General features: G+C 35.2%; 5 protein-coding genes across 5 annotated transcripts, besides 3 other annotated features; 1 reads left to right on the plus strand and 4 right to left on the minus strand.

Annotated features, from left to right (window-relative positions):
• Window positions 1-28: 28 nt before the first annotated feature.
• Window positions 29-1,622, minus strand: TA11685 (phenylalanine-trna synthetase, putative; the record flags this gene model as incomplete). Its single annotated transcript, XM_947457.1, has 2 exons — window positions 29-876; window positions 908-1,622. 2 exons carry the CDS (start codon window positions 1,620-1,622, stop codon window positions 29-31), a joined length of 1,563 nt encoding a protein of 520 aa, XP_952550.1.
• Window positions 1,542-1,610: a sequence feature (1 probable transmembrane helix predicted for TA11685 by TMHMM2.0 at aa 5-27).
• Window positions 1,554-1,622: a sequence feature (Signal peptide predicted for TA11685 by SignalP 2.0 HMM (Signal peptide probability 0.945, signal anchor probability 0.037) with cleavage site probability 0.596 between residues 23 and 24).
• A 197-nt stretch (window positions 1,623-1,819) lies between these two features.
• Window positions 1,820-1,882: a sequence feature (Signal peptide predicted for TA11680 by SignalP 2.0 HMM (Signal peptide probability 0.718, signal anchor probability 0.000) with cleavage site probability 0.614 between residues 21 and 22).
• TA11680 (uncharacterized protein) lies at window positions 1,820-4,506 on the plus strand (the record flags this gene model as incomplete). The annotated part of the gene is made up of 7 exons (XM_947458.1): window positions 1,820-2,861; window positions 2,946-3,145; window positions 3,177-3,388; window positions 3,417-3,613; window positions 3,644-4,068; window positions 4,100-4,351; window positions 4,381-4,506. The coding sequence occupies 7 exons, from the start codon at window positions 1,820-1,822 to the stop codon at window positions 4,504-4,506; spliced, it is 2,454 nt and encodes an 817-aa protein (XP_952551.1).
• Window positions 4,507-4,959: 453 nt separating this feature from the next.
• TA11675 (5'-3' exoribonuclease 2, putative) lies at window positions 4,960-9,363 on the minus strand (the record flags this gene model as incomplete). Its single annotated transcript, XM_947459.1, has 1 exon — window positions 4,960-9,363. One exon carries the CDS (start codon window positions 9,361-9,363, stop codon window positions 4,960-4,962), a length of 4,404 nt encoding a protein of 1,467 aa, XP_952552.1.
• A 226-nt stretch (window positions 9,364-9,589) lies between these two features.
• On the minus strand, window positions 9,590-12,211 carry TA11670 (uncharacterized protein; the record flags this gene model as incomplete). The annotated part of the gene is made up of 1 exon (XM_947460.1): window positions 9,590-12,211. One exon carries the CDS (start codon window positions 12,209-12,211, stop codon window positions 9,590-9,592), a length of 2,622 nt encoding a protein of 873 aa, XP_952553.1.
• Window positions 12,212-12,343: 132 nt separating this feature from the next.
• TA11665 (uncharacterized protein) lies at window positions 12,344-14,698 on the minus strand (the record flags this gene model as incomplete). Its single annotated transcript, XM_947461.1, has 1 exon — window positions 12,344-14,698. The coding sequence occupies one exon, from the start codon at window positions 14,696-14,698 to the stop codon at window positions 12,344-12,346; it is 2,355 nt and encodes a 784-aa protein (XP_952554.1).
• Between the last annotated feature and the right edge of the window lie 1,824 nt (window positions 14,699-16,522).

The following is a 16,522-nucleotide window of genomic DNA, read 5'->3' on the forward strand; positions in this document are numbered from 1 at the left end:
TATTTTATATAATATTATGTTATTTTTGTTAACGTATTGTTAACCTTAATTTATCCTTTAATGATTTAACGGCTTCTTCATGGATCGAGTTAACGAAGCTGTTAGTTAGATTTTCCTCAAATGCTCTATACACTACTCTGTAGCAGAGGCTCTTTTTGCTAATCTTCTCATTGAAATAGATAGATACAAATTGAATATCTTCAACGTACCCTTTTCCCTTTTCCATAATTATTGATCTAAATATCTCTTCGTCAAATGAATCTGGGATATAAAATGAAAGGTCACGGACTACAGGCGGATTTTTACTATATTTTACAAAAACTGGGAGCTTCTTCTCTGAGAAGCTGTGTTCGTATTGTTTGAGGAATCTTTCATCAGTTTCCCAAAACTGTCGAATGTCAGATATCTTACACAGTACCATAGTAAGACGTTCCAGTCCTATCCCAAAGGCCCATCCTCCCAAGAATTCTTCTCCGAAATCCTTAAAGTTATTTTCCAAAATAATATTTTTTAGGACTCCACAACCCAGAAGTTCAGTTGGTTGAGCATCGTTCTTGAGGTAATATTCGGAAGAGGGGAACGTGAAGGGGAACGTAGCTTCATCGTCCCAGTACTTTTCAAGTTCCGAAAAGTTAATTTTACGTGATTCCGTTGTGTTTTTTGAGACAACCGTAACAAATTTGAAGAGATGAGAAACTAAATTTTCTAGTGTTCTTTTCAAATGTCTAAAAATAACTTCATTTGTGGTATCAGTTTTAAATTCCTCAAGGCTTCTAAGTTTTTCGATATCTTCTCGAGTAAATAAAAGGTATCCATCCATTTGGTGAAATACAGGGTAGTGTTGTGAATCGATCTCATCCCTTCGAAACACCTGGCCTGAATAAATATGATTTAGTTTAATAAATACCTGAGTAGATCGCTTCAGTTATTCCATCCCTTAGTAGATTTGTTATGTGTGAAGTAGTGTGCGTTGGAAGCAGTTTGTACTTTGAATGTTTAAAGGTATCAGCCATGTAATGGATTAAATCCCTATCATAAACTCCATTTTTTTCTTTGATTATATCCAAATATGATTTATTTTTAAAATCTTTAAAGTTCTTTATGTATTCTTTGTCCAAATAATATGAATCTTTGGGGTCTCTGCTAACGTGATCCAGGGGAACCTGGAGCTCATCGAAATTTTGGCTTATGGTGACTGGCTCAAACTGAACTGGATAGTAATCAAACTTTCTCTTTGAGACTACTAAATCTTCGTAGGAATTAAAGAAATCTCTAATGAGATGTGCCACGATTCCCAGAGGGTTAGATGTGTTCGTATCCAGCCTTTTGGATATCTTCTCTTCAAAATGCTTTGGTATTTTAGGGTTCATATTAAAGTTAAACTGTAAATTTGTTGTGTTATATAGGTTCGTCTTAAAACGTTGCGATATTAATGTATTAAACAAACAGCGATTAAGTGAAACAGGCAAATTGTTGCCTTTGTAGAGTCTAAATGCTAAGATTCCACTCATGATTTTATTATCAAATAAAAAGGTGCCAGAAAGGAACAACAATGATTCTAATTTGTGCAATATTAAGGTAAGAAGACTCAGGGTTAACCAGAAGTATAACATATTACACATTAATGTTAATTTATGAGCCAGTAAAACAAATTCATTGTAAAAGTCTGAATATTATTTTAAAAATTGTTACTATTCTTAATAAATGAGTTTAATTAGTTAATTTATTTGTTATACATACTAAAAGAGGAAGATTTTAAAACTACATTGAAAAATTCATCCGAAAAATTAAAAATTAATTTGGAAATATTAAACTAAAAATGAAGATAATAAACATTGTAATTATTAGTTTTTGTCTGATTAAAATTTGGCTATGTAAGGCTCACTACCTTGACATGGCAGAAACTGAAGAAGGTGGAAATGGGAAAATACTTGATACACAAGAAGGGGGTTTCAATACTCCATACAAAGGATATGATAATTATGATTTGAACTCTGGAAAAGGAGACTCACTCGTAGAAAAGGGGACTGTGAAGTCGAATAATAATGACAGAAAGCCCAAAGGTAATCATAATAAAAAGTTAAATGGGAAGGAAAATTCACCAAAGAAAGGAAAAGAAAAGGTTATAGATACTAAGAAAAAAACAAATAGAAAAAATAATGATGAAAAAATTAAAAAGAAGAACTCAAAAGACTCAAGAGAGTGTAGGAAAGGAACCAAGTGTAGAAATAAGTTAAATGGTGTATCCGTAAAAAGAGAACATAAAAAAAGAAATGAAAAGGGAAGATTAGTTCCAATAAAGAGTCACAACTCTTTTAATGAAGATTTTAGTCAAGACTATGAATCAAAGTCGGAGTCAAGTACCAAAAAGAAATTAAGCCCAAAAATCAAGAATTTTGCCATTGGTGCATCAGATAAAATTGCTCAGTATGGTTTACCCATAGCTACAAATTTGGCTAATAATTTGATAAACAATAAGTTGGTTAACGAAGAAGAAGAAGACTCTGAATCTGACTCAGATTTATCCGATATACTTGGTGGAAAAGATGATGAAGATGGGGATGAAGAAAATGAAAATGAAACAGAAAAGGAAGAGGAATTAGAAAGTACCGAACCAGAGGAAGATGAAGAGAATGCCGAAGAAAATGGCGATTCTGAAGAAGAATATGAAGTTGGTGAGCATGATGAAAATGAAGACGAAGATAATTCATCCGAAGAGGAAGAAGAATCTGATGATAATGAAGAGGTTGAGGAATCTGAATATGCAAATGACGAACCTGAAGAACATGAATCGGAAGATGAAGAAGGTGGAGATGAAGAAGAAGATTATACCAAGAGGTTTAAAACTCCATCTGGCTTAGGTAGAAAGTGTATTCATTGATTCGCGTTAATTAAACCGGCTTAGTTAATTTAATTCATACTTATTATATTAATACTTTTACCAGAATATCTTGGTGCTGGATATGACCTGATTAAAGGAAATCCACTCGGAGATAGCGTAACTCTCTTGGATCCAGGTTATAAATCCAGTGTTATTCAAATGCATTGGAGTAAAAATATTGAAAATATATCAAATAGTTTGAGATTCTTACAACCCATTGGTGGTTGGATTAGACCTTATTCATCATGCCATAAGGTTGAAACTGTAAGAATATCCATTTAATATTCATCATTAGGTAACTGAAATAAAATCCTCCAAGTCTTTACTCAAGTCACTTTCAGCTGATGCCAGTGTTTCTTTGAGTCTACCTGGTGATGATTTTAAGTTTTCTGCATCAGCCAAGTTCAAAAAACTAGAAGACGCTTCTAAATCGCGTAATAGCAAAGTTTATATCAACAAATCATACTGCTTTAAGTATGTCGCTGGGATTTCAACTTCTTTAAATTGGTGAGTTTTGCTTATATATTGAGAATAGGGACTTAACTCTAGGATTTCAATCCTCTCTCAAAAGATTATCAACTGAATTTAAGGGATTTGAGAAGAATTCAATGTGCAGGCCTTACATTTACAGGGAAGATCCCAAGAACGAAAATTGTGAAGAACTTGGTGTTTCAGACTGGATGGAACTTTTCAATACTTTCGGTACTCATGTTGCTACCAAAATATACTTGGGTATAACAATTTTCCTCTAATAATATGTAGGTGGTAAGATTTTCACTACTTTGGAAGTGAAGAAAAATCAAGAAAAAAAATTAAGTGATCAGGGTTTGGATGTAAAAGCAATATTGTCAGCCAAGATTAAAGACATTGGTATAGACTCGAATGTCGAAGTTTCAACTATAAAGTCTAAAAATTCACTAGACCACTTGTTGGATACGAAAAAATCGACTTTTGTTCTTGGAGGTGATATTTATGGTCATGGTAAAACCATTGAATTTGGGGAGTGGGCAAGATCCGTTGCTGATCATTCAATGCCGATTAAGGCAGAGTTTACTCCAATTTCTCACTTTATAGACAAAAAACTCAGTGAAACTTACAATAAAGCTTATTTATATTACGCTGATGTTGTTCTTGAGAGCGATTTTTTGAGGTATGAGTCCCAAGTAGAACTGACTCCTGAGGAACTGGTTTGTTAGTCAAATTCATCTATAAATTTAGATTGATGATGTTGAAATTGAGCATAATCAAGGTTCTGGTGATGTAAAAGTTAGTTGTAAAGATGGAAAATCAATCCAATTTGGATTTATGATATTATCTTTAAAGGACAATACTTATGAAGTTAGGGAGTGCCCAATTCATGCAACAGAATGTTCATCTGGTTCAGATGAAAAAATTGGTTATTCTAGCTTGTGGATAGCATGTAGAGTTCAGAATATAGTAAATTTGAGGCAAATTTTAACCACTGATAAGGTAGTTTTTTATTAACCATTCATGTTCAGAAACCCTCATGTGAGAATGGGTTTCATATTTTCCTTGGGTCATATTTCTTTGAAAGCAAATCGAAATATCTTCTTATGAAGCCCTGCAAACTCGGTTTGTTCCATACTAAACTTATGTTTAGGTGAAACTAAGTGTGAGACTGAGGGTGTGCCTTTGTATACTTGGCTCGTCTGTATTAAGAAATATTGGGTTAGGTTTGATTTAATTAACTATTTAGGATTTAAATTCTAAGAGCAAAGTTGTTAAAAGGTCTGAAACCTCTTCTATAAGTTGTAAAGAGAATGAGGAAATCGCATTTGGTATTTTATTTTATATATACTACATCCTATATACATTGTTACTTAATTGTATATACACATGTATAATATAAAGTTTAATATTATAATTTAATCTTGTCTAGGTATTGGTTTTGAATGGATTAAAGACAAAAACAAGTTTAAATTTCCGAGGTTTTTTCTATGTAAAAAACACGAATCTGAATGTTCTCACACATGTTCCGAGTACTGTAACAGAATTGTGCAATACATAATTTGTAAATAATGTTTAATACTGAATAACGTATACACGATTTTATCAATTTATACATAGCTTATAAAGTTTGAGTTGTTTCTGTCGCACTGTGAATAGAGTGATGAGTACACGTCTATGTTTTGGATGTTTTGGTTATAGAGATATAGCACTTCGGTCGGGCTGACGAATATACCTCGCATTTTGGTGCAACGGCCAAACAAATCAGTTGCAGAGAGAATATCATGGTCCAGTACCACTTCCAACGTCATATCTGAGTTTTCGTTTTCATGCTTTGATCCAGAAGAATTGATTTTCTTACTTTGATCAAGGTTTGTTTCATCCTCAATCACTGGTCGATTGGGGTAAATGCCAACTATGATTCCTCTTGTTCCCAGAGGAACTCTTTCGTTATGGTTTATATAAACCACTGCTTGTCCCAGGTATATATTTGAAAGGTCGAAGTTAACCAACGTTGTGTTGTATGCTGGTATGTGGAGGTTTTTCATGTGGTTTACTCTTACCATTTTAACCATGGTGTTTTCTGGTGCAGAGTTCTCTGATGCATATTCATCTTGGTGTTGAATTAGCAATTGTATTTGGTTCCTGGTCATGCATGTATAATTACCCTGTGTAAGCTTCAGGCGTCTGAATGGTTGAGAGTCACAAAACTTAGTAATCTGTTTCAACTTAAATGAGGCTTGTTCTGGTGTCAAGTTCGGGTACAACTCATTGATGTCAAGTGTTTTCTTCTCCTTGGTTGGTTCTTGGTGTTCAAGTAAATCAAACAGCTCTGGGAACTTTTCTTTATAGAGTTCAACTAGTTCCAGGCATTCTCCAGAGTACTGTACCATTTCTATGGGATCGATTTCGTTATGGTATCTGGGGCTCAATTGTGTGTATCCTGGGAGACAAAACGGGACTTGCAAATCTGTGTCAAAATACACCAAATTCATTCCAACGTCAGTTTTAAACTCACCAACTAGGCATTTCTGGAACATTACGCTCGCCACTTGGCTCTTCAGGTTTGTCAAGTGGCATGCTTTTTCAAACGAGTACCATTTGATTTTGTGTTCTGACAGCTTCTGGTGCAGTTCCATGAAGTTCTTGAAATCAAGCAGCGAAGTATCACCTATTGTAAGCTTTACGTTTGGGAGTGTAAAAACTGCACTCACTGAATCAAACGTCTTTCCCACTGTTTCCAGAACTCCAACCCTTCCGTACATTGAGCCCTCCATCATGCAAACTGCTTTAATCTTAGGTTTATCATATTTTCCGTATAACAACTCATGGTTTCTAAGCTCTTGCTGAAGTGTTAACATCTCCTTCATTAGCACCTTGTTTTTGTCATCCTCTGGCATTACATGCACTTTTGAAACATTTGTCGGCTGATCTAGGAATGTTACCATGGGTAGAAACACTTGTTTTGTAATTTTTGTTTCCTGGAGATTCTTGTCAAGTACTGTGTATGTTACCACTACGTTTTCGCATAAATGTTCCAGGCCTAGTAGCCTTGTTTCGTTTACCACGTTCAGGGGTGGAACTCTAACTGCTCCCTGTAATTTTTGGAACATGTTTAGCAGAATTTGGTTGTTCTGGTCCAAAATCCTCGGGTTTAGGTTCACTGTTCCCGTTTTATATCCCACTATCATTCCCGTCTTATCCAACGTTGCGTCTATCTTTCCAATAGTTTCCTTGAGCTCTGCCGGATTACTTCCTGACAGTTTCTTATCACTGTACATTAGGTATGGTGTGTGTATTGACTTGAGTTTCCCCAGGTGTTTATATGGGTATCCCACTGAAATATAAGGGGTTGTTGTACACTTGGTGACGTTCGTCATTGTTACGTTATTCAGGTTCTGGAATACGTTCAGGTAAAGGCTCGGGTGTCTTGACTTACTGTTAAATACATCCACTCCTCTCTTTGACAGTAACCTGTGAGGCAAGTTATTTAGGCTTGGGAACCAGAGGTTATGTTGTATTGGCGTCTTAAGGTGTGATGTATTTGGAAGCAGTAGTGTGTTTGGGAAGTGTGGTTCCTTCAGTGAAGGGTTAAAAAATGGATTACACAGAACCTTACACTCTTTTACGTCATGGAATATTTTAAATGGCGACTCCAAGGGTTTGGCCACCTTTGCGTCAAATGAGTATATCCTTGCCAGACCAAACTTATTTCTATCCTTTTCCTCCTCAGTCAACATGTTACTACACATATACTTCAACTCGTTATTATTGTCATTATTACTTATTAGCTGATTTAAACTATTCATCAAACCACTAACTTGATTGTTATTAACCAAATTTCTACTTTTAGCAACGTGGTTAGTGCTATTAACAGTGTGATTAGCGTTACCAAAGGCATGGTTAGTATGATGTGAATTTAAATTATTTAATTGGTTATTTGAGTCCAATGCTTTATTCATTTGTTGAAGCAGTAGTGGGTATGGTACTAGTGGTATCAGTGTGATTCCTCCCCAGGGAACATTCGTGTTATCCATATCAACGTCAAAGTGTAATGGATAATATTGATGCAGTGGTGATTCCTGATCAGTTATCAGTCGACTAAAGACGCTGGGTAGAAAGTGTGCTGACTGGGGTGGAAGTACAAGCATGAGTTGTTCGAAGGGCGTTATTGGTTTTCCTTTAACAAAGCTGATATGTAACACATCTGACAGAAGAAGTGGGTATGAGAATTGTGCCTTATCTGTCATTGTTAACTTCCTCTTTGTATTTTTGAGGAAAAGGAGCATATCGTTCACAAATGGAGGGTATTTGCACGGTAGATGCCAGTTCCAAGATGGGACTCCTCTGTAGTAATAGTAGAGTATCCACTGTACCCCATGTAAATATTCCCTTACCACATCCTCCACAGAATTTACTGAACCTTCGTTACACTTTATGAGCTGGTTTGAAATGCCCATCTTCGCCAGGTAGTATCTGTTCCTGTAGTCCACCAGAGTTTGGGGTTCGTTTGGGTATTTGGCGTTGAAATCTGATAAATCTGTTTCTATTTTACAGTTTTTTACGTCAATTACGGTTATTGACGTCTTCGATTTACTCACATTCGCTGAGTGATTTACCACAACTCGGTTACTGTTAAAACTAACAACTTTTGTATTATTGTTGTTGTTCTGGTTCTTCAAATTAGTCTTCTCTACAACTTCTGTAGTCAGGTAGTTTTGTACTGTCCGGTTTTCGTATCTTGCCCATTTATTCATAAACAGTATCAAGTTGTCGAAGTTCACCTCACCGCAACCAGACGTCAGCCAAACGTCTTTACTGTTGTTAATCTTGTTTGTGTTGTGTATCGGGCTGTGGTATGAGTTTTGTTTTCCTCCTAGTGACTCAACCAAATATTCGCGATATATCTGTAACATGTGATTAAATCCTCCTTCAGGTATGTTAGCCATATGTATGTGTGGGAGGAAATCGTTTCCCACGAACATCGTCAAAAAGACGAAATCGTCTACAACTCTATCCATGACGTTGAGGTCACTTCTCAGTCTTAGGTCCTCAACGAGGTCTGCAACCAGATATTCTCGGAGTATTCCTATGTGCAGGAGTATGTAGTTATTCATATTTACCATCATCCTCATTTTGGACGAGTTTTTCATGTGACCGAACACCACTTGTTCTCTCAGAAGGCATATGTAAGGCTCATGTGTTGCTAATGATAGTACAATCAAATCTGCATCCAAACCGTATACACAGTGTGACACATACGGGACACCTTTTTTCTCTTTATTTCCATTTCTAATCATCTTCTCATATTCAGCATGTCTTATCGCCTTATCATTTCTAATGTACTCCATAATTTTATGTTCTCCTTCACCTGGCACATCTGATCCGCTTACCACTATCTTCAGGTTTCTCCACTGTTGGTTCTCATTGATCATCTTCAGTGCGAAAAACTGCAAACGCGATGTTAACCTTTCCATGAATGCTGTTCCAGGCGTGATTTGAATTGGGTCAAACTTAAATTCTTCTTCTTTCTCGTTTAGATCAGCTGATTCTTCGCCATTTTCCATATCCTTCAAGGAGTCGAGTATTATTTGTTGCTGTGTAGATTCCATCGCTGCTCTAAAACGCCGTTCTCTCTGCTGTATTATTTTTGCCCTCGGTGCAACTCCGTCCACTGCCAGATACAGGAGCTTTTTCGGCCGGACTATATTAACGATATTTATTATACATTGGAAAATTGACACGAAAATGTCATCTTCACAGGTTATATTTTGGCATAGATCTACTACACTATGTGAGCAGTTGTGTACTATGCCATTAACATCTAAATATAAATTATCGAATCCGTCTGGAGGTGTTAAATTTAAGTTTAAATTTTCAAATTTATCTCTAAAACTCTCGGGGTTCTTCAACAGCATAAAAGCATCGCCTTTATCGGCTGTTGAGACATCTTGCGATTCGCATATTAGCGGGTAGCGCTCTGCTAACCATCTAAAGAAGGATGGGATTCCCATGTATTAGAGGATGTGAAGATATTCTATAATTTTTTCCCCTAAGTCCCATGTCGACCATTGTAGAATATAATATAAGACGAAATATGGTAATTTACCGGAGATATTCATACATTTATAAAATTTTATTAATTTATTAACTACAATAATATATAAAAACAGAGGTTTGATTCTGTGTATAAATCAAAATTGAGGGTGAATAGTGGGCTATAGGAAGGATCATAAAAAATTATTTTTTCAGAAAATTTTCGAATTTATCATTTTGATTCCAAAACCTATTTAGAGATAATTTTACCAATTCTTTTGTATGTGTTTTTGGTAAATAATGGTCCCTCGATATTGGTCTGCACATTTCAACTTCCAAAACTACCCTTCTAACCTTTGAACCCAAATCACTTATCAATTCTTTCATCAATTCATTATCATTTCCCCTCCACTTCAACTTCATTTCTTCCTCAGTTATTTGTTTACTAATCTCTACTAATTCCATTTTTAACTCATGAAGTGATGATACACCTTTCTCCTCACCTGATTCATCTTCGATCCTATATTTGTATTTTTCGAGTGTGAATAGATGGTCAATTTCTGGGCATTTTTCATATAAAAACATATCAAAAGGTTCATTAGGGTCCTTGAAAAGCAATTTTAGTCCTTTTTCATTCATCCATGGGTTTGTTTTCCTAATTTCTCTATTATCACCCGGTTCATATATGCAAACCCTCTTTGTAAATGTTTCTTCAAGAATTTTAACTAGCTCTTCCAATTTCCCGGAAATTTGGTTTACCGTCTCCTCAAGCCCCTTCAAATCTTCAGAACTCGTGTTTGTAGTTTTGATCCTATACATGAACACTCCAAACAACTGTGGAATTTTAAGGTCACGTCCTTTAAAATTTATCATTTCGTCGATTTTAGGTTTAAATTTGATATTTCTTGCAATATTTGCAATAAGGTTTGAAGATTTGATGGTGAATAAAGTAGGTTTTTTTCCCAGAAATTCACAACCCATTTTGCAGAATTTATCAAAAGATTCTTCAAACTCACTCATGTACTGGCCAAACTCCTTAAGTTCTTCAGCCAAACTGCAATACCTCTGAATCAAGTCCAGGACTTTGAGAATCAATTCAAAATTTTCCCTACTAATTTTATCCTTTAACACTTCAAACGATCGAAATTCATTATTAGTTTCAGAATATTCTAAGGGGTCGGGGTTCTTTCTGAGGTATAACAATTTGAACCTAAACCCCTTTTCAAAAACACGAAGGTCATCGGGACTACAAAATTTGTACATATGACCAGATATTTCAGTTACTATTTCCATATTTAACTTGGAAACATTCCTTAAAAACTCAAGAATGTTTGGGTTTTGAGTCATATTATCAGCCATAAGAACCAATAGGCTTTTAAATGACAGCAATAAGCTATCTGTATAAAACTTGTCAACACCGGAAATAATGAGCCTATTCAAAACGAATAACAGAGACTCGAGAACTTCAAGATTCTTAAATGTATCACTCAAATCACTAAACTTTGAATTTTGGGGGATTTCTTTGAGGAACCTCTCCGAGAGCGACTTTGCAAATTCATTCGAAAGCAAACCTAGTTCGTTCTGCGATAAATCTCCTCGTGTCATTTCCATATTACCTTGTTCATTAAGCAAGAGAGACTTTATATTATCACACTCAACCGAGTTATGTACATATTCAACCTTATTTAGATACTTAATGAGACTAATAAGTTGGTGATTATCCAGGTGAGCTATAGTTTTATAACTGTTATCTTCCGAGAGCACTCCAATCTTTACAAGAATTTGGTCAACCAATGTTTTGTGTTGTTTTCTTCCGAGTTTATCAAAATTAGTTTGGTTTGGAATACTTGATAATATAAAGTACAGTTCCCGTTTATCATATAAATCAAGTTTATTCCCTAGAGTTTGTAAATAAACTACTAAAGGTCTAAAAGAAATCTCTTTACTGTCGTAGACTTGGTCAAACAAACATAGATTTCTTATAAATTTCCCAAAAGATTCCTCTTCGAATATGGTTGAAGGTGAGGTTGAGGCGTGGTTAATAATCCTTGACAAGAGCACCTCATCATGGATCTTAAAATCAAATAAAAACTTAGGCAAATTTCCATAATCACTGTGTTTAAACTTGTCTAACTTGAATAGAATACAGTAAACAATTGTGTATATAGATTTGGGATCGAGTGTGTAAGATGAGAGCCTGAAAAGGTCTGTAAATTTTCCTTTCTCTATAAAAAAATCAACTTTCCCTCTTATTTGTTTATTTATAGACTCAATTATAGCTTTATCAGCTTCAGATTTGTGTTTTATTCTATTTATAATACTAAATAAGTAATTTATCTTTTTCATAAAGAAGGTGTCATTTTCATATTCTATAAGATTCCTTTTTGAAAGAATAGTGGATAAATTGTTCAAAAACACATTGAAATTTTTACTTACTCTAGATTGGTTAAATAAAGTTATAGAATCCATCATTAAGAGGAGAGTTTCGGTGCTGTAGTTCTCTAGCACTAAGCCTAGATGCTCATTATCTTCAGTTATTGAGGGCTCGAATTTCTCTATTAGCGAAATAAACGACTTCAATGTCAATTCTTTATTTGAAACCATAGAATCCATGGTTTTGAGGAAGTTTGTGAATCCTGTATTTTGATCATGCAGATTTAAGACGTCTTGAGATACAATTTCGGGGTTTTGTTTTTCAAATAGTCTTGGAAACCTAATGAATCTCCTTTCTTGTTTCATGAATTTACACAGATTCGAGATGTGTGAGGAGGAACTCCTATTAACGAAATAGGATTCCACATGAATCAACCTTGTCAAAATAATCATCGGTTACTTTGGGGAGTGGTAAATAAAATAAAATACACACTAAATAAACATTTCAGAGATATAAATATTAATGTACAGTTAAATGTTAAAACTAAATTAAAAAACTCAAGAGTGGTGATATGGTACACTATTTTACATGTTATAATATTTTACAGGATCTTCAGCTTCACGGTAGGTTACGCTGTCGTATGACTCTTGGAATTTATCTTTTTGGTAAACGGAACACTCGGATTTCTTAATGTTCAGGGGGTGAGATGGCATCCCTTGGGACTGGAGGAGAGGGTCCTCGAGTTCGTTTGAAAAGTAGTTGAGTGTGGAATCTTCCTGTTTAACATCTCCCAGATCTGAATTGACGTAGCCGTAATGGTCAGTTGTGTACATTCTTGTAGACACTGAAAGGTTTTGTGGAGGAAGCTCGTTACATATGCTGGTGCCTGTAATGTTTTTGTAGTTTGCCAGGGTTGTGACTTGCGACATGTTCTTTTCTGAGTTAGGCTCCTCATTTTTAACTTCCTCGTTATAGTCTTTGTTGTATTCAACGTTGAAGTCCTTGTTGAATTTGGTGTAATCTTTGTTTTCCTCGGGCCACTGTGGGTTCGCATCCATCCTCATGGTATTTGGATAGTTGTAATAGCAACCCATCATCATCTGGTCTTGGTTTAGAATGTTTTCCTGAAATCCAAATGATTGATCGCCTCCGTAGTATCCGAAATATTGGTTTGCCATTCTGGAATCAGTTTGTTCTTCGAATTCTCTTCCCGTTTGTAGTTCATTTTGATGAATATACATGTTCAGGTTTGTGTAATTATTTAGTGGATCCCAGGTCATGTTTGAAGACATATTTGTGTTGGGACCTTGCAATCCAGAGTTTGCTTGTTGTGGATAGAACGGGTAATCAACCATTGCAGAATTGGCTGTGTAATCCCATTCCTGACCGTATGGCATGACCTTTTGCATATTGTTAGAGTTAGTCCAGTCCATCCAGTTCTGTTGTAGCATTGACGTTGCGTATGCGCTGTTTGGGTCTAATTGTTGGTTTACTGATGTTGAGGACTCACACTCTTCCTGGTACATGGGGTAAAAGCTGGGTGGGTTGGTGGAAAAGCTGGGATCTTGGACCATATTCATGTATGGGTAACAGTGTGAGTTCATATACTGAGGCATGTCGCTGTTGGGGTTTGAATTGGGGTTGAAAGTATTCGAAAGATTGGCGGAAAGAGTGTTAGTTGCAAGAGGCGTGTTTGTGCTTGCGCCGGTACTCAAAAGATTTGAACTCAAGTTAGCAGTGCCCAAAGAGTTGGATGCGTTAACGTCAGTGTATGTGCTTAGATTGCGCTTCCTTGACCGTCCTTTCTTCTGATCTGAACTTTTGACTGACCTTTTCTTTGTCCTTCTCTTAGTTGTACCCTCTGAGCTTTGCCAATTTGATTCACTTAGTTGGTTTATTGCCTTAGAATCCATTTGGGAGTCTAGGCCTGATACTACTGCGTTGTATTTCATGTCATTTTTTGAGAGCCTTGTTCCTGTAGCTTTGTGCAGGAGGCGGGGGTTAAAGGTTCCCTGGATTAAACTGTAGGCAAATGTCTCTGCTCTCTTCCTGGCTTCTTCGTTACCTACCTTCTTACATGACCATCTTGCCCTCATTTTTGACCCATTGCTATTCAGCCAATCAACTCTCCACTCTCTTATAATCCTGTCTCTGGTGAGCGAGACCATGGATTTACCTACGTTCTCAAAAATGGTAAGTATTGGCGGTCCCTTTTCTGGGTAAAGTTGGTCGAAGGTTGATCCTGCCAAGAGTTTGCTTATTAATCCTTCTGCTCTTTGTTGAGCTTTAGCGTTACCATACTTCTTGTAAGAAATTCGTTGTTCTCTTTTAACTGAGTTTTCATACCATTGTACTATGAGTGATCGTTCCACCTTATCTACTAATATAACTGGGTTTACTGCAACTACTTTATTCTGAGGTTGAACTAGTCCCTCTGGACAGTATACTGGGTTAAGATAATTAGTAACAGGGTCGGCCTGTTTCTTTCCATTTGGGTCCTGGAGATCGCGTTGGAACTTTTCCTGGTCCTCTGGTGTTTGTTTTACAAAATTTACGCTTTGTGAAGATTGTGAGTCTATAGAGGATTGTTGAACAAGCTTAGAGTGGTCAACTGATCCTAGGTATTGATCGTTTTCATATGGGTTTTGAACATTATACAATGGGCTATATAGAGGCTTCTTGTCGTTGTCATATGAATAATCTATTGATTTTGAATGAGGTAAACTAGAGTTGTACTGAAGAGTTGCTTGTGTTTCCAAGGAAGATAAACTTGGAAGCGCAGAATCGGATTGCCTGTGATATACTGTCCCAGATTCCTTAAAACCTTCAGAAGGCTTTGTATCTGGGACAGATGTTAGGCAATCATCTTTGTTGTCTACTGTTGTTCCTTCTCGAACCACATCAGAACCAGCAGTGGGGGACATGGTGTTGGAATTCATCTTTGTTTTCCAAATTAAATATTATTTTTTACCATTCGATTATTTTATTATTTAGATTTTGTCTTCTTGATTAATATATCTTTACACATCCATATACAGAGCCTTTAGGAAGTCTTATTTTTCAACTTCCTTTTGACACATATAAAATCCTTTTTCAATTAAATCTCATATTTAATTTTAAATAGACCTTCAAGTAAAATAAATCGTTGATTTCAATTAATTTTATTTTTCCCCTGAGTTATATCCAAAAATTAAATATCAATCAAGGTTGAAGTAGTAATCAGTTTCTCTTGAAACCTTGATAATTGTCAAAGATTTAGTCCGTATTATTTTTTAAAGCTTTGAATATTATAATACCAGTTGCTTAAAGCTTAAACTATCTGGAAGGGTGATATGTCTTAGAAAAACAAATCGGCGATAATTTTTCCTTAAAACCTTTAGTTAAAAGGGCCAAAATTTTAAAACATACTATATATTACAATTTGGAGCTGATGCCAGTGATATTTATTTACACATTAAAGAAATGTTCAGCTGAAACCTAAACATGAAAGAAATTCCGTATGCACCTTGGGTGCAGACTACGTCAATTTGAGCAATTGTTGAGAGATTTAAGAAGTACTATTGTGTTTCTTAGTACTATAAAAATAAATTGAAATGGGTTTACTATTTGTCTAAAGACCAATTTTTTAGTCTTTTAATATATGTTACACATCACAAGTCAATATATTTACTGATAATTGACCTTAGTTAGCGAAAACAATATAAAATTTTTAAATAACTATTCTATTGTACATGTATTAAAAATAGAAGATATAACTTCTTTAATGTGTAAGTCTTACACATCATGATATTTTTCGCATGCACATCCCTCCTGCATGTCGTTTGAGTTTGTCTATAAAGGATTGGAATGTGTAAAAATAGGTTTTGCATGAAAGGAAAGAGATGTGTAGGGGAATTAGTGGATTCAGAGTATCTTGAACATACTTCTAATAACTCATCAAAAAATACATTATTTTTGTGCTGTATAAACCTCATTTTATTAAAGTATTAAAAATGAAAGTAGCTTATAATTATTGTAATCTTTAAGATTTAAACAAAAGTGATTTATTTTTGATTTAAACTTGGAACTTTTATTGTTTTATATAACCCAACTTCTACTTTACACATTATCCTTTATATTTAAAATTTACCAGTTTTTGCCCTTATTAAGTTATTTTTTATTTTATTTTTTAAATTCATGTATTTTAAAGCAGTCGATAATCCATTTGTTGTTATTCATTAAATTATTAGTTTTTTCAATGCTCCTTCTACCAGTTTATTTTAAATAATTTTTCATATTATTAGTATATAACTGAGATATACTTAATTTCTTAATATTCCCTTCTGAATATGTTTATACAGTCTTTTTATTAATGAAATATGTTTTTATCCTTATCGCTATGGGCAAAGTACGGCTCCAGCAAGGGCCGTGGCCCTCTTCTTTCTAAATTTGCGCCTATTGGCTTTAAGAAAGGTTTTGGAGCCGTTGGTCTGGGTCGCCATACAAAGAAGGGTATTCATGATTTTTCATGTATTCATGTGTAGGATTCTTTCTGATAAACAAGATGCTTGTCCCCAATTTGCACGTCCCTGAGTTCATAAATGAAAACGTAGGTTTTATTTCATCTAAGTTTGTTTAGCTCAAGCCTTACGTTTCCCCTAAGACTCCCAGGCTCAGGCCCTTCAGGCACAACCATCACCACTAATTTTGTCATTTTAATACTTTAAACAAATATATTTAATTTATTTACACGTATAGATAAATTTAGTGAAATTTACTAGAAA

Source organism: Theileria annulata, chromosome 2 (genome assembly GCF_000003225.4).
Source record: "Theileria annulata chromosome 2, complete sequence, *** SEQUENCING IN PROGRESS ***".
Lineage (NCBI taxonomy): Eukaryota > Apicomplexa > Aconoidasida > Piroplasmida > Theileriidae > Theileria > Theileria annulata.